The sequence below is a fragment of the Topomyia yanbarensis genome, chromosome 2 (assembly GCF_030247195.1).
Source record: "Topomyia yanbarensis strain Yona2022 chromosome 2, ASM3024719v1, whole genome shotgun sequence".
NCBI lineage: Eukaryota > Metazoa > Arthropoda > Insecta > Diptera > Culicidae > Topomyia > Topomyia yanbarensis.
Window position 1 is genome coordinate 359,967,053 of NC_080671.1, and position 17,871 is coordinate 359,984,923.

At 40.9% G+C, this 17,871-nt stretch overlaps 2 protein-coding genes across 4 annotated transcripts; one reads left to right on the plus strand and one right to left on the minus strand.

Annotated features, from left to right (window-relative positions):
- Window positions 1-225: 225 nt before the first annotated feature.
- Window positions 226-3,599, minus strand: LOC131684349 (ATPase family AAA domain-containing protein 3A homolog). The gene is made up of 4 exons (XM_058967147.1): window positions 3,189-3,599; window positions 1,810-3,109; window positions 1,542-1,740; window positions 226-1,480 (listed from the first exon to the last, which is right to left on the minus strand). Exons 1-4 carry the CDS (start codon window positions 3,400-3,402, stop codon window positions 1,403-1,405), a joined length of 1,791 nt encoding a protein of 596 aa, XP_058823130.1. The 5' UTR covers window positions 3,403-3,599; the 3' UTR covers window positions 226-1,402.
- A 4,964-nt stretch (window positions 3,600-8,563) lies between these two features.
- On the plus strand, window positions 8,564-12,381 carry LOC131684350 (uncharacterized). 3 transcript variants are annotated; one of them, XR_009304644.1, is made up of 5 exons: window positions 8,564-8,970; window positions 9,029-9,357; window positions 9,408-10,746; window positions 10,829-10,954; window positions 11,166-12,381. XR_009304644.1 is itself a non-coding variant. In XM_058967150.1 (5 exons), the coding sequence occupies exons 1-5, from the start codon at window positions 8,781-8,783 to the stop codon at window positions 10,882-10,884; spliced, it is 1,689 nt and encodes a 562-aa protein (XP_058823133.1). In that variant the 5' UTR covers window positions 8,564-8,780; the 3' UTR covers window positions 10,885-12,381. The 3 variants fall into 3 exon arrangements, 2 of the variants coding, with proteins under 2 accessions (XP_058823133.1, XP_058823132.1); XM_058967150.1 differs by having other exon boundaries at window positions 9,408-9,668; window positions 9,894-10,746; window positions 10,829-12,381; XM_058967149.1 differs by having other exon boundaries at window positions 10,829-12,381.
- Window positions 12,382-17,871: the final 5,490 nt, after the last annotated feature.

Sequence of the window (17,871 nt, forward strand, 5' to 3'; positions counted from 1 at the left end):
CCATTTCTACTTCCTCCTTCTCCTTTGCCTTCGCTGAGGGAAATGATGAGAAGACACGGCAACGTGCCATTTGAGCCAATATGTTCTGACTCCTGACTCCTTAACTATAGATGTAGCTGATCCTGTAATATCCGTTAAAAGGTGCTCGCTTGTAACTTACCTGTACTACTTCTTGCAATAAGAATTATAAGCAATTTTTACGGATTTTTCGAAAAAAAAACAATATTGTACTTAACATTTTTTATATTTGAGCCCATACATTTCCATGTTATAGTAACAGCACAGACTAACAAACATAATACTTTGAACAAATTCTTCAATTTTTCACTGTCGTCGTGCAGTTTATGAATCATTGGAAATCTTGGTCTTTTTTGGAGCATTTTACATTTTTCCATGACTTATTGTAGAATGGGACCTTTAAATATATACCTATCCTAAAATCATCAGCACTTAACGAAATTCAAAATTCTTTTTTGCAAATTCTATATGATAAAAATGTTTACTGCAATATGTATGAGCACAAATACGTAGGTCGATAATCGTTTTTTACTAAATTGTGGCACGTTTTCAGATGCAGACCATTCGTAAATACGTATAAAATACATAAAGCTGGAAAAACTTCAAATCTCCAAGCAATATCTGAAAATCCTCACCATTGCTCAATTCCACGCTTACACTTGGACAGAACTGCGGTCACAGAAAAGTTGGCTCGATTTGTCAAAAGACAAAGCACCATTAGGGCCACGTAGTTTTTGGTGTAGATACAACAAATAAACAAATAGTGCTCATCTTCATCGCATCTCTAGATTATAAACAATATTCATTGTCCAAATTGACAATACTCGTAAACCACCACTAACGGACCGCGACGCTAAGTAGATACTATCCAACCAGCAAATTTCAGGTTTTGCATGCTCAATGAAAATATTATATCTGTTAGTCTGTGGTGGCAGTTAATAGAAAAAAAATACAGTACATTTAATTAACATTTGAAAAGAAAGCCGTCAGAAATATGAACACACTAGATTCAAATAATGCAGTTGGTTCTAAATGCATTCAATCTCGTTTCGATGGTGGTCTGTTACAACATTTGCGGTTCCCCCGTTCGAAGAAGTTTAATATAAATTTCCCTGAGAGGAACGGATGAACTAAACTAAAGGTTCACTCTGACTTTACTTTTTTTTTTTTCTCTCTAACCCATATGCAACTAATTCGTTCCAATTGGATATGATCTCTTGAGGAAAAAGGCATCGCATCACTGGGCAGCTGAAAGCAAAAACAATTTCAGATCAAAAGAGGATGCCTTTGTACCGCAACATTGGGACCAGCCAATTGAATTACTAAAAACGAAGCCCTTCATAATCGTTTAAACACTTTTCTGGAACTAATGTTTACACAAATTCTACGATTCAATTACATAACCTTTGCCACCGGTTATCGATTTGTGGTCTTGCTTTTCCTGTTCCGAGAGCCATGCCATCTAGTAAAGAAATAGTTTATTAAAACGTTGCAGTTAAAAATTAGTGTGCTACACGAAATACCTTCTGCCTGTGTTGACGAACCGCCGCGTCACAGCGATCCAGAACCATTTTCTCGGTAAGAACTCCATTCTCGGAGGCATAGCAAGCCGCCTGCCATGAGACGCCTAACTTGGAAATTTCTCGACCAGACATTCCCTCACACATCTGGGCCATTCTGCTGCAAACCATGCTATAGTCCCATTGTTCTACCTTGAAACGCCTGAAAGGGATATTTCAGAAAACCGAAACTTCCAAGAAGCATTTGTGTTTCAAAACAGTAATTACATACTTTTTTCCTTCGGCTGCAGGCTGCAAAACAAATTTGTCAAAGTACAATCGAATCAATCGCTCTCGCTCGTCTAGTCCAGGTAGTGTAAATTCTACCATTTCATCCAAACGATCGTTGATAGCATAATCAAACTGTTCGGGAGTGTTGGACGCTAAAACCAACATGAAGCGCGGATTTTGTTCGCCTGTTCGATACAAAAATGCATTCAGGGCTGATCGCATATCCTCAGATATGTGTTCCGACGAACGTTTACGCAAAAAGGCATCGGCTTCGTCAATAAATAAGAGCAATCCACGCCGACTGGTGTTAGCCCAATCAAACACTTTGTGGATTGCAGTCACGGCATCTCTCCCCATTGGACCGACATCACCGCCAGTCATGATTGCATAGTCCATCCCGGAGTGAGAAGCCAACTTTTTAGCGAACATTGTCTTGCCGGTACCAGGTGGTCCGTACATCAAAATATTTCGATGAAATCCCTTATTATGCTTAGTATTTTTTGTGGCTATGGCGACATCTCGCAAACGCTCCTCCAGTTTCGGTTGTAGCACAACTCCGTGTAGTGCATCCGTAGGCTTAGCCTTGAACCGTTGAATTGTCGTAATTGGATGACGGACTGCTTCCAGAAGTGAAAATCTAGAAGTCTCGTTAACGAGTAAGGGTTTGCCAATCCGTGCTTCTATATAACGGGCAGTGACACCAGTTGCACCTTTTGCAGAATAAATGCCCAATGCTAAGAGTGAAAGACCTCCAACAGTTGTAGCCACTTTGCCCCAATCTGTTAGCAAAGCAGTCGCTCCCTGGCCCAGTACCGATCCGGCCGTCTTTATGCCTTCCATCACCGTTATACGATTTTCCTCAGCCTTTAACCGGATCTGTTCCAACGTTAGATCACGATTTTCACGATCAACTTTTGCTTTTGCTCGTAACTCTGCCTCCAAAAGTTTCATTTTATTCTTTTCGCGCAATTCCATTTCATGTTCAATTGTTTTTCTGCGCATCGCTTCCTGTTTAGCTACGCTTTCTTCCTGTTTGCGTATATTTTCCTCCTGCACTCGTTGTTGCTGGGCTAGTTGCTCCTCATATCGTTTCCTGGCTAGTTGATCTTGATACTGTGCTCGCTGTTGCTGTTGCTTGGTCTCTTCGGCCAATGTTTTGCGACGTTCCTCGTGATCAACCCGTTTCTGATCGACTTTGGAGGACTCAATATGTGCCTCATACTCTTTCACCTTGGCCATGTATTCATGCTGTCTCGTAGATTCTTGCAACTTTGATAACTCTAGCGCTTCCCGAGCATGTTCTGAAAACGAAACGAAGTTTCTCCGAGTTTTAAAATACCAACATATTACGCAACACTCAGCATTAGCCTTCAATCTTACTTGAACGTTCCAGTGTTCGGGCAGCTTCAGCAGCTCGCTCAAGCGCAGACGAATCGAACCGGTACGCTTCCATGGCCTTTCGTTCTGCCTTGGTTAAATTCTGATCCCCAGCAGCTTGTCCCGCAGAACCCGGCTCTTGTGGCGCTCCACCTTCAGCACCGGGTGGAGGGGGCATCTGCGGTACTTGGCTTTTGTACCCAAATAACCAGGACATCTTGAATCACTTTTGGTTATCACAGGCGGCCAGACTATTATCTATTATGATTGTTCGAATCACTGCAAATTACCAATTACGAGATGATGAAATAGCTCCGTCTCAAATTCACTGAAGAAACGTTCCGGTTGGACATGAGATGATGAAGACAGATAAAGCACACACGAGGAGAACTGACACGCAAAATGTCAAACTGCTTAAACCGTGCTCGACTTTCCCGGAAGAAATCGAGTTTCGATTTGTAAATAAATTGGAATGCGTTCTTTGATCAAGTTTACCTATACACGCTACCATGAAATTCAGCAGAAAATATCTAAAAAATGGGAAAATCTCCAGTATTTTTTCAAAAGAATGTATCTAACTTTTGGTAGAAACCAAGAGGGTGACGTGACGTCATGTTTTCGTAGCCAACATAAGAACTTTGCTTGTAACAACATGAACGAAATTAATTTTTAATGCGAACGGGGAGCACTTTAGTTTACATCAAATCAGTTAAAGACTTTAGTGTTCATTGTTTTCTTTTGTTTACTGCTACTATTGTTTGTTGATGCCGCTTTAAGCGATTTTGACTTTGTCAAACTGATCCCCATCGATCGGTGGAAAAACGATGTTGCCTATTGTCAAACTCTGTATGTAGAGATAGGGATGCCAGTTACCTGGTAGAAACCGATAGAAACTTTTGATACTCACGGCCAATTTCTTCACTGGATAAAAACCTGTTTTCGCTGAAAACCAGTTTTCAGGTTGCTGATGACCAATTAGCCGAAAGCCGGTTTGCAACAAAAACCAGTTTTCATCCAAACTGATAAAATACAATACCCATTAATGCGTAGAAAACTACACATTTTCAATAAAAGTGGAATAACCCATTAAATGGGTAAAGAGTTTGTACCCATAAATGAGTACAAACCTTGTACGTCAACCTGGGTATGTTATACCAAATACAAATATATATTTGTATTTGGTTATACCCATTATTTCTCGCAGAGCTGTTACAACAAAATGCGTAAAAAGTACCCATTCATGAAAATCGCTCCAGAATGAAAAATACTGTGAATAGAATTATTTCAGAATTTTAAAAAAAACATAAAATAACAAAACAAAATAAAACCGCCAACTGGTATTTTTGATGGCTGGATCTTTTGGCTGCTCTAAAAATGCCGAACTAGTGCATATTTGCAACATCCTCAGTAGTCTACACAGCCGATGTTTTCGGAGCATTGCCGAAATGTTCCGTTTCCTCCACGGACTCCGATGCAGGGCGATAATCTGCAGGTTCCACTACGATCCTTAGTTTGCAGGTTAACACGCTTGAAATAATGCTTAAGGATTTTTCACCCATTATCAAGATCAATATACCCATTGACATTACCTCATCGAGTAGTTGTGAAATGGATAAAAAGTACTCATTGTTAGAAACAAAAAAATACCCAGTTTTTTGACAGCTCGAATAACTTCCGAAAATGGGCAATTTGAATACATAAAATGGGTGAAGTTTTTTTACCGTGTATATTGCTTGTGGCACTATTAAAAAAACTTTACCCATTTTATGTATTTAAATTGCCCATTTTCGGAAGTTATTCGAGCTGTCAAAAAATGGGTATTTTTTTGTTTCTAATAATGTGTACTTTTTATCCATTTCACAACTACTCGATGAGGTAATGTCAATGGGTATATTGATCTTGATAATGGGTGAAAAATCCTTAATCATTATTTCAAGCGTGTTAACCTGCAAACTAAGGATCGTAGTGGAACCTGCAGATTATCGCCAACGACACGACCAGAAACTTAATGAAATATTCTGACGAAAAAGTACCCGAATAATTTATCGCAATTTACCTGTACGTTGACTCGCCCCTCGGTAGTGACAACATATTAATTTCTCGGGCAACACTGCTTTGATTCGCGTATCCTGGCAATCAATAATACATAGCAAAAATAAACAAAACATCAGATGAAAAAAACGATTCAACACTCGGATTGGATTTGTTTTACTGCTTTTGGCGAATTTGAGAGAAGTTTATTGGTATGAAATATAAAAAAATGATTCATAAAATACCTTCGTTTCAGCGCTCACAAACATGTGACTATTGCGACTGATAGCGATTTGACGTTACTACTTGGTATTGGAAGACAGCGTAGTTTCTCGATTTGATATGTGCCGTAACCTGGTGACGGCTCTGTTCCGATGGTTCGTGGATTTGGTTATGGCCAGCATAGTAATTCATCGACACAACAAGCTGACGCGTCGATCGTCTGCAAGCCGCACTGACCCCTACACTAATTCGTTTATGTGTCATCCATCACAGTTTGCTGACACCGACATCCAAACCATGTTTTACCACAGTTAAAGATTCTTCCGTCCAGCGCGGTCTTCTTATCGACAGTGTCATTTCGTCGGTCGGATTCGCTGAGTACTACGCCGGAAACCGAATAAAGTATTTGATTCCTGTATTACCGGTTTTTCAAGCAACGCAAACATACGACCGGTTGATCGGTTGTGGAATCGTAAACGAATTTAGCAGCCCGTTTACGAGATATCTTTGGCTATGTTGATCTTTCACTAAACCGTGACCTTGGTGCTGTTGACCATCGATCGTCTGAAGTATGGTGTGTTTTTGGGAGAAAACTACGCTGCTAAAGTCCTAGTATTGAAGACCTGATTAGAAAATTACAGCAGGTACTTGTTCACAGATATTACTGATGTCCTGACTTACACAGCGGTTTCTGTAACAAGCCACTGTACAATTTCGTTTACAGGGTGATGCTGGGGTAATACCTTGTTAATCCTGACGATGCGATGGGAACGATATGAGAAAACCGTGGTGTGGAACAAAATGTATAATCGTAAAAATACAAATTGTGCAATCAAAAGTTCGTTTAAATTTATTTCGCACCAAGGATTCTTCATGGTTTACATGATTTATTGTACTATATAAATTAATTTATCGGAATCACATTTATTAGAAATTAGATTAGAACTAGAAATGTTCCTGCCTATCTCAATCGCTGACGAAAAGACGAATGAGAAAAATTTAAGACTTAGGATTAAAACCTTACCATTATGCCTGCACAATAACTAACTTCTTTGACCTGATTCAAAATCTGTACTAACAGTATGTCGTACTCAATAAAGTTATAAATTACAAACTGTATGTAAATAACCAGAAAATTGCTACATTAAGAACTCATTTCCACTATCGAAAGTACAATTGAAAAATTGTGGCTTGTGGTAATATTGATTAGAACCCTCATTTTCACCGGAACACGCAATATTTCAACTAAATTATTTTCCAGTCTGGTTCCTCGTACAATTTCGGGTAGCTTTTGTCGCTGTAAAGTGACCTTTCCATCTGACCAATGCCGTTCCGTTTGTGAATGCAGACACGCTTTCATACATCACGAATCGCGGTCCCACTGGAAGATACTAAAACATCAACAGTGCACGGCAGAAATCTGTCTGGTTGGTGTACCGCATGCTCCCATATGGACTGAGCTCGCCAGTTTTCCTTTTGCGATTTTTCCCACATATGTGATCCAATTACTGATCACCACCAGATTTTTGGGCAGATTATCCTCGAATGTTTTTCGAGGTATGTGGCCCATTCGGTAGCGTCGTATTCCTTGAGCATCGGTAACGGTAGTACAGTTTCCAGATTACGTTTTTTAATTGATTCCAAATAGCGGGCTTAATGCGTTGGCTCGATCGCCACATTGGTCATCACTTCCCCGGTAATCACCAACATTGTCGACACTATACTGACTTTACAGTTTGGGAAACATGTTATTTATTTTGCATTTTAAATGCAGGGTTTTCAAATGCCGTGGCGGGAAATGAGTCTGCACAAAAAAGAGTTTTCCTGAAGTATTAACATTAATTTAACACAATCGCGGAAAACGTCACGTTTAAACGTGACGTTTTTAAAACAATCAACAATACTAACTGTTCCCAACAGGGAAAAGTGTTTTTCAGGTTTAAAAATCGGTGCAATTTTGTTACTGTCGGCATTTTTCAAAAGCAGCGGAACTTTTGTTTCGACAAACACAGGCCAAAATCCCATGACACAATTTTTACGATCGGCACAACTTAGAAAAACTCTTTCTAGAGTGTTTCTGGTATAACTGCATCGTTTTATGGTTTTGGAAGCGAATATCGTGTAGACTGGTTCACGATGTTGGAGACGACAGTCTGCTGCTCTGAATTGTCCATAATAAGTCAGATCGCTGAAAATAGTAAAAACATTAGGACACTAATCGCAAACGATTTCTGAGCAGATTTTCGCGATCGTGAACAAATTCAGAGTATTTTCCATAGACTATTACCTATTTTGTAAAACAGTTTGTTTGCTTGTCAATTTGTTTTTCTCTGCGTAACCAAGGAGTATAACAGGTTATTTGGAAAAATAACAACAGACTATTCAGTGTTTCTAGTTTTATGCATTTTCTAACCAAAAGCCATATTTGACATTACCAGTTACCTGAGTCACTGAGGGGTAGTCAGATTTGCGATAGTTTTACAATGCCAGTGTCTAGTCGTGTCGTTGTTATCGCCCTGCATCGGAGTCCGTGGCGGAAACGGAACATTTCGGCAATGCTCCAAAAAAACGTCTGTTTAGACTACTGAGGATGTTGAAAATATGCGCCAGTTCGGCATTTTTAGAGCAGCCAAAAGATCCAGCTATCAAAAATATATCCAGTTGGCGGTTTTATTTTGTTAAGTAGTTTTAGAATAGGATTTCTATCTAGATTCCTATGCTTTTATAAGGAAACAATAATGTGAAATGAATGTTATTTTATGTTTTTTTTTTAAATTCAGAAATAATTCTATTGACAGTATTTTTCATTCCGGCGCGAATTTCATGAATGGGTATTTTTTACGCATTTTGTTGTAACAGTTCTGCGAAAAATAATGGGTGAAACATGCCCAGATTGACGTACAAGGTCTGTACTCATTTATGGGTACAAACGCTTTACCCATTTAATGGGTTATTCCACTTTTATTGAAAATGCGTAGTTTTCTACGCATTAATGGGTACTTGATTTTATCAGTGTAGTTTTCTCAATTTAATTCACCTGGTTTATTGGCCCTTTGAAAAAAGTGAGATTTCTACACATTTGTGATTTGCAATGGTTTAGCGTGTATATTTAATGAAGAAAAATAAAAAGCAGAATTTGTGTTGACGTTATCCGATGCATTTGGCACTTTTGCATCACAGGCGGACGAAAACAATCCATTTAATAGATTTTAATCTGTTTTCTGATTAAAAATTTTCAAAGTGGTTGAATTTTGTTGAAGAAGCACGTTTTGAGTACTGTAAGTAGCCGTACTGCATTGATCCAGCTGGTGGACGCAGGACATTAATACGACACAAAGATAAATGAAAATGACTGCTCCGCGACTAGTCGCTAGGGCTAGTCGCAGTAGATTCTTTATCGGACTCGGTCTGCTGGTTCTGATGGCCGGATTCGTAGCAATCTTTCATAGTTCTCAGCAACAGTTAGATGAATTACGCCAGTTGGGGCTGCGCTGCGAGCAGCAACAAGAAGCGATTTCTGCGAAGATGCAAAGTAATAAAACTGTAATTAGTTAATTAGTGTATGGCTAATGTTGGCATATCTTTTACAGTTGTAGTTGACCAAAAACTGAGGCTGGAAAATTCGCTGGCTTCAGAGCGAATGATCAACGAACAGAATCGCGTTGAGTTGCATCAAAAGGCAAAGGATGAGAAAGAGCAGCACAGCAAATCTACAATGGAAGCCAATATCCGGTATGCTTCGTTGCAGCAACATTACAACTTGATGAAGAGTCAGTTGGATGATTTAACCGAAGAATGCTCCAAAAGTAAGAAAAAGCAGCTGGAGGAGATTAATTCCCTTCGGTTGAAGGTGAACGAACTTCGGGGTAAAGTTTCACTTTATCAAAAGGAATCTGCAAATGACGTGGAACATCTTAAGGTACTCCATTTACTTTTTGTAAGAAAAAAGTTGAACTATCCTTTTTTCAGGCCCAACTTAGTCAAGTAAGGCAGGACAAAGCTAATTTGGAAAACACTTTCAACCAAAAGATGGCATACAAGGATAAGACAATCGAAAAACTAAAGGAATACAATGAGAAGATGGAAAAGGAGAACTCCCAGTATATTGAATTGTGTAAGATTTCCCCGGAAAAGATGCCTCGTCATGTCAAAGCTAGTGAGGTATTCGGAGAGTTACCGCCTGGTATACCGAACGCTGGGCCCTTGCGAAATTTTGCCGAACAGATATCAGTGAGTGAAGATTTGTATAAAATTCCAGTAGTGTTGCGCAACCGTACTAACAATTTGGGAGTTTTGCATGGTGGTCTTGCTCCGGTGTTTGCTGCCATCGAACAAGACCAAGAAACTCGAGGTGTTATTGCTAAACCTTTCGAAACTAACGAGAACCTGAAAAAGCCAAACCCGGCTGCCGCAGCCGTTGACGGTGGAGTTATTAATTCTGTGGAAAATTTTCAGATCATTCCCAAACCAATGCCGCTGGTTTCCAACGACGAGCCTGATGCTAAAAAACAAAGCCCACAGGCTAACAACGTTCTTCAAGAACCCGTGCTGGTTAAAACATCAACGTCGATATCATCTATGAACAAGAAAACGTCGGAAAAGAACAGCAATTTACAGGTTCCCATCTTAGCTGTTCCAACGGTTGGCGTTCCCGATGGCAATAAATCTTCTTCAACTAGTACTACCACTCCAAGTAGCGGAGTGGCGAAAAAAACAAGCAACAAACTCCGTTCGAAAGCTCTTCCCGTCGGTGTAGTCCCTTTCCCAGAAAACATGGAAGATCTGATGAAGCCAGATGAAAACAATAGCGAGAATGCAATCAACAATCGCTACCTGAATGTAGCATCTCATCAAACGGCCAACGGATACGACGAGAAGCGATCGAGGAATGATAAGGATTTGAATTTTATGAATGGAAACGTCGAGCTAGAAAATGGAGCACACGAAGTGAATGATAACGATTTTAATCTGGGAGGAGGAGCAAATAATAACCAACTGCAGCAGCCCAACTTAAAAGATGCTAACCAGAATGGCGAAAATGTAAATGCTGCCGAAGAGGATACCAACCTGTACGATCAGAAATTGTTTGCAAACCCACTTATTCAGCAACAATCGCAACATGGAGATTACAACGATTTACATCACCATATGGGTGGTAAAAGAGAGGGCGGAAAGGTTGCCATTGGGGAGAAATTAATAAACGAGATTGTGCGCGATCACGGTAAGGAAGGCGATAACTATCCCAACGAAATGGAGGAAGATTTGCATCTGGATGGGCCTCAGGAAGCAGAAGAAGATGGAGGTGATGGTAAGTTGTGGAACGGAGTATTGTTATACATTTCAGCATTTTTGCTAGCTCCGAACACAATTTTTTTTTTCAATTTTTCTAGTTGGAGACTACGATGATCCAGCCGCAATGAAACAAGGACATGCGGAACGCAACTAATATGTTCATTTCCGACTGATTTATGCTGGGAAAAATCACACAAACAAAAAGATTGTAACTTCAGTTCGAGGTAAGTAAATCGTTAAGACTGTCACACTATTGAATAGTTTGGCAATATTGGTTACGTACGACCAATGGGGAAACACCTGTTGTAAGGCTATTTTACATAACAAAAATATGATTCCAGGGACATATAGCGTAACAAAATACTAGCCTATATATTATAGCATAGACTTGTATATTAATATTAACTCTTATTTGATTACTCTTTCGGCTTCCAGTACTACTAAGTAATGAATACTGTGGAAGCAACCGTTGATTTCGAGATGACTGCAAATCGCAAGTAACATGTTAAAGTGCACTAAGTATGCGAGAAAAACTCGAATTATTGGGTGGATTCAATTTCTTCGTAATGATTTAGCAATTGTTTTCCTAATCTATAAAATCTTTGATTTATGCCTGTTAGCCTTACCTACTTGCTAAACATAAAAATGTGACGGATATTGACCTGGACCTGTATTATTCTCGATAGCTGTGTTAACCCTAGAATGCGTCTTCGAGTAGTTTTCAATCAAGTTTAAGTAACTATCAAGGATATTGATCCTGCGTTAACTACCGTGGAGAAAAAAAAACACTAGAGGGGAAAAGTCAAGACTTACATGTCTGGTGCGTTGACGTAGTCACTTGCGTATAAAAGAAAACAGGCACATGCAACTTATGCGTGTGTAATGGGATAGTTTTTCTAGCTTTGATAGATTTGAAAGCTGTGCACAATGCTCATCAGAACCAGATTAACTATACGAAAAAGATTGTATTTGTATGTGTTTATTTTGGGTTTTAACCGTTAAGTCATTCGCCCGTACGAAAAAGATATTACCCCTTAAGTATTTCGTATATTTTTTTGCCCCTCCAAATTTTATTGTTTACTGATTGTTTAATTTCAATTTGTTTGTCGTTATTGTTTTTTTTAGTTTTTTACATCAGAAAATATTCGTCCTCTTAGATCTCTATTTATCTTGTAATTTGCTCAAAAGTGATTATTTAGGAACAGCCTTTGAAGGCAGCAATATTGTTTTTACATGCCTTCTATCGACACATAATATAACATTTAGTACTGGTAAGTGATAAATATTTTCACAGACGTGAGACTAACTAGCATATGTTCTCTTGAACCGTTCCTTTTCCGTTTGCCATATGTTTTTCTTTTTTTTTAAACATTTGTATGTAAAGATGGAAACAGTACCGCACCTGCCTCTTTGATAAAAAAAAGAAATAAGAGATACTAGGAAACTAGATCGCTGCAAACTCCACCAGGCGCTCATGCCACACGATTCATATTTATTTTTGATAGTCTCAGCAACTTCATCTAGTATAGTGTAGGCATGCATTTAAAATGTTATCCATAAAAATTTCTAGACAAAATCTCATACCTGAACATCAACTCGCAGATTAGTTTTCAGGCGAACTCAATTAAAACTCTTATTTTTTATTAAAATACTAGTGTTAACTTTTTTAACTTCTAGAAAATACTGAGAACAACTAGCCACTTGCAAAAGGAATGATGTTTTATTAATTGTCACTTGCTAGTCGTAAACTATATAGCCACAAAATTTTGTCAAAATGAGTGAAAATCAATTTTGAGATCATCTTATTTTATTATTCATCCAATTTTATCGAGGTGTTGTTTCTCCGTGGGCTTGGCGGTGGACCGTGGGCTTGGCGGTGGATATTTCTGAACAGCCAACAGTAGTACTGTTCAATGCACCTTTTCATCACATTCTGCAGCGCAATTATTCGTCAAGTATACATCAATCCATTAATCCTACCCTAACCTACACCCTGTTCCTCTCCCATGGCGTTTTGGTGGTCCGCATAGACTATTCTGCCATTACCCCTCCTATCATCGGCCTTAGACTGACGTGCGCTCTCATTGCCCCACCAAACGCTGCAAAATGGAAATGAAATTTATCGAGGTGTGGTTTCTGTTCTGTTGTTGATCGAAAAACGGCGTCGTCGATTCTGTCAAGATGTCTCAAATCTTAGAGAAAGGATAATAGTACTTCCTCTCGAGCGGGCTCGTTGGCGTTGCTGACGGAGGTCATCGAACTCCGGGCAATTCACTAGTACGTGTTTCACCGGTGTTCAGATGTCACATGATACGGTTCTAAACAGCGACTGTACCCTTTATTTCCTTCTATCCGTCCAGTCGGTTCTGCGATCGACCAAGTTTTTGACGCGCTGGATGTTCCGGTACGGTAGCGACAGGAAAGCATCGATTATACTTGTCTTTGAGCCATGTGGCTGAAACTTCTCGCAGTATTTCAGCAAACTGGGTTTCGTTCCCATGTTGTAAAAGATGACCAACAACAGCTCTGCTGTCAAATGGTGAGATAACGTCATACTCACAAGTTTCCTATCTCATGCCTCCACGTGAGTCTATCGTTGACATTTGGTCGTTAGACCGGCGTCGGCTGGGCGTTCTCAGACTTCTGCTGTAGCAGCGGATTGAGAAGGTACCAAGGGGATGCATCCATAAAATTTATGCTCCAATCCAAGGTGTCACGTGACTCGTACCGAGGGATGGGGGATTGTTTTTTTTTCATATAGGTATTCGTGGGAACAAAGTGGAAAAAACGAAGAACAGTGCAAACATGAGTTTGGAGGAGATTGTGGCGATGGAGGCGGAAGAGGAGAAAGATTGCGGGGAAATCAAACTTGGACAGCTGCTGAATAATGGCTCGTTGGAGCACGTTATGTCCTGCACTTCGTCCATTCTCAACTCTCCAGCTAGATATTCTAGATAGCTAGAGGATGGGACAGTGACCAAGAAGGACACAGTCCGGTCCGGCGGAGCAGCCCATGGGTTAGAGGGCTCCGAGAATAAGACAAGAGGAACACGAAAAACTCGTCACTTAAGCGCAGAAACGCTATGGGTGGCTGCTGAGAGTCGGCCCCAAACCCACTGAAAATTCCAATAGGAAAGGCCAAGTGACAGCGTTCGACGGACACGGAGTCGCCGAACAATAATGGGCGCAGGAAGGAACCCCAACTGAAAAAGATGAAGGGGCGGGATCCTAGACAGACACTAAAAACTGAGCAGTTCCCAACCTTCAACGAAATGGCCAAGTCGCAGTCGATGGTCGGTAGGGTACCCTGCGAATACTCTCAGCCATTAACAGCTAAATGCTACTCGATACGCGTTAATCGATAGCGTCATTGAGCAGAGCTCAAGCAATACGAGATCTCAGTTTACGAAGTACACCTACAAACAATGGTATCTCGAAATCGCCTGTGCGGACGAAGATACAGCTAGATCAAGCCCTGTGAGGGCGCTTCATTGGAAGCCGTTGAAACGTCGCAGATTCCAAGAGCTTTACATCGGATTTCGGATATTTCCCCGACAGGTCCAATGGGAACATCCTCCGCTTGGTGCAGAATCAAAACGATAATTTCTGCACAGAACGCTGGAGGGTCGCGAAGAGAAGCATGGTCCTCAAAACGCTGGAGCTCCTTTTAACGGTAGATAAGGCTTCAGTGAAACTGATAACCTCCCAAACAGATCCGGCTGAACTACGTATTCGGAAAGGCTAGAATGCGCCAGCTGAAGGGTGCCCCGGTTTTCGCTGAACGTGGAAGTTGTAGGCAAGCATGGACTGAAAAAGCTCCCGTGGGTGACCAAATACGGAACACCTCACGACGGACTTCTGATCATAGCAAGTCTGCAGCAACGATAACGAGTGCATCGGTAGTAGCCCGTCTCACGAACTGTACACAGAAGCCCCCTACCATATGCGAGCCAAAGAAGGCCACTGAAATACCGCCGGCAAAATAAACAAAGGATGAAAGATTACTCCAAAAAATCGACAACAAAAAAAAACCGATAAAATGAGCAGCATTGTGCAGCACAAGTGAACCTTCATCACGCGAAAGGTGCCACAAACTTCCTTGTCCTGAGGTTCACCAAAGACCTAGACATCGCTCTTCTACAGGGACCGTTGGGCAAATAAACACAAAATCTTTGGTTTGAACTCCGCTTCCTGAAAACCTTTTTGTTTCTAGCATGCCATCGGGTACATCACGCCCCTTCAGCATGTCACGATTGCCACGTGGCGCTGACGATTTACGGCTATACTACCAAAACGTCAGAGGGCTAAGGACGAAAATTGAAGACTTGTTCTTGGCTGCTCTTGACGGCGACTACGATATTTATGTTCTGACGGAAACTTGGCTTGATGATCGTATTACATCGATCCAGCTCTTCGGGGATTCTTATGCGGTTTATCGTGCGGATCGAAGCGAACATAACAGTGTTCTTGGTCGCGGCGGGGGAGTTTTGATCGCTGTTTCTTCCGCACTAGCCTCCTGTGAATTTGGTGTGGATAGTTCATCAAGCATTGAAGTTTGGACGAAGATTACTACGCAGACGAAGAGCTACTTTATTGGAGCTGTTTACATTCCTCCAGAAAAGCGACTTGACTGCACTATTACGCAGCTCCATCTCGACTCTATAGAACACAAACGATGTGATAATAGTTCTTTGTGATTTCAACCAGGACTGATGTGGGTTTCTTCTGGACGTGGATACGCTTACCCTAACACGTTATCCTCGACAACAAATCCTGCCAGCCGCTTACTTCTGGACGGGATGGCTTTTCACGGACTAAATCAAGTAAGCACGATTTCCAACCATCAATCCCGTTTTCTTGACCTTGTGTTCGTCAGTGAGAATGCTTTGCCTGAGTGTTCTGTGAGTGAAGCTTCCAGTGTTATCGTTCCTTTGGATAACTATCATCCAGCATTAGAAATATCCATTTCCATCATTAGTTCACAACAATATGAAGAAGCTTTAGCTGTGAATCGTCGTAATTTTCGCAAAACTGATTTAGCAGCACTACGTCGCACCCTATCGCTGATTGACTGGAGTGTACTACTTGGTCAAGTTGATTTGAATGCTGCAGTCGATCTCTATAACTCATTGACTGTGTTGAAAAATCCGTGCCAGAATATCTACCTCCTAAGAAGCCTCCATGGTCTAACGCCATGCTTCGGAATCTGAAACGCACCCGTGCCAAAGCCCTACGTGCGTACACAAATCGTCGATGCCCTATTCTCAAGCGCTTTTTCGCACTCGCCAGTAATGAGTACCGCTGTTACAATAAATTGCTGTACAAAGGATATGTGAACCGCATCCAACAAAACTTACGACGAAATCCGAAGGGATTCTGGGCTTTTGTTAAAACGAAGAGAAAAGGAAACGGGTCTTCCGTCTAGGATGGTCTACAATGGCGAAGTAACGACTATAACGGCGGAAAAATGCTCCCTATTTGCCAGCTACTTTTCAAGTGTCTTCACGACTGATGTGCCATCTGCCATCGAGCTCGAAACCGCGACCCGTGATGTTCCCATTGGTGCAGTGGATATGGATGTATTCACTATTTCAGTACAATCGGTTCTCTCTGCAATACGGAAAACAAAATCGTCTTATGCTCCAGGATAAAGTGCTATGCCGTCTGTTGTTCTGAAAAAATGTTCCGATATCTTAGCGATCCCACTGACGCACCTTTTCAATGTGTCGCTTCAGCAGCAAAAATTTCCCGATGATTGGAAGTTTTCAGTTATGTTTCCGGTTCACAAGAAAAATGACAAAAGCAACATCGTGAACTACCGGGGAATCACTTCGCTGAGAGTTGAGTCGAAAATCTTCGAAGCGCTTATCAACGAGGTGCTGTTTTTTGCTAGTAAACATTACATAAGCCCTTGTCAGCACGGTTTCGTTAGCTTCACATCGTTTTGCATTGAAAACATATCCAGGAAACTCCAGGTGGACACGGTCTACACAGATCTTAAGCCCGCCTGCGACACAGCCAACCATGAGATACTGCTTGCAAAGCTTGATAAACTAGGATGTACCTCGAGGTTCTGCCACTGGTTTCGATCCTACCTTGTTCACCGCGAGTTCGTCGTGCAAATTGGTGACAGCGTGTCTGAATCTTTTTGTAATAATTCCGGAGTTCCCCAAGGTAGTACATTAGGTCCATTACTATTTTCATTGTTCGTGAATGATACGGTCTTTATTCTAATGCGTGGAGGGAAACTGTTTTTCGCCGATGACTTGAAGATATTTCTTGTGATAAGGAATGAAGCCGATTGCCGTGAGTTACAGTGTCTCATTGATACATTTTACAATTGGTGTCAAAGAAACATGTTGATCCTTTGTGTTACGAAATGTTTTGTCATCAGTTTTCATCGTACAAGAGACATGCTTAATTTTAACTACAACATTGCCGGAACTCAACTGCAACGCGTTAACCACGTAAAAAATCTAGGTGTTATTCTCGAAAGGCTAACTTATACCAATCACCTGTCAGCGACCATCGACAAAGCAAATCGACTTCTAGGTTTTATGTTCAAAATTTCTAACGAATTCCGGGATCCTCTGTGTTTCAAGGCTTTATATTGCTCACTGGTGCGCTCGCACTTGGAATTTGCAAACATCGTCTGGTGCCCTTATCATGCAACGTGGAGTGAAAGGATTGAAGCTGTCCAGCGCAAATTTATACGATATGCTTTACGTCAATTGCCTTGGAATGATCCGTTGAATCTGCCACCATATGAGAACCGTTGCAGACTATTAGGACTACATACTTTGCAAGAACGTAGACATACTTCGCAGGCCATTTTCATATCGAAGCTTCTGTTGGCTGAGTATGATGTTCCCGATCTCCTTGGACAAATCTACATCTACGTCCCAACCCGTGTTCTTCGGCCTCGGACATTACTACACATCGAAATGCGAAACACCAACTACGCTGCTAATAGTCCGATTTTAGCGATGGTTCGTCGCTTCAACGAGCTTGCCGAGTACTTTGACCTCAATTATAATTTCGTCACTGTTTGCTGTTACATTAGGTTAATTATTTTTAGTTTAGTTCCTTAAGACTTAGTGTCAGATGAACACAAATTTTAAATACAAATGCAAATACAAAC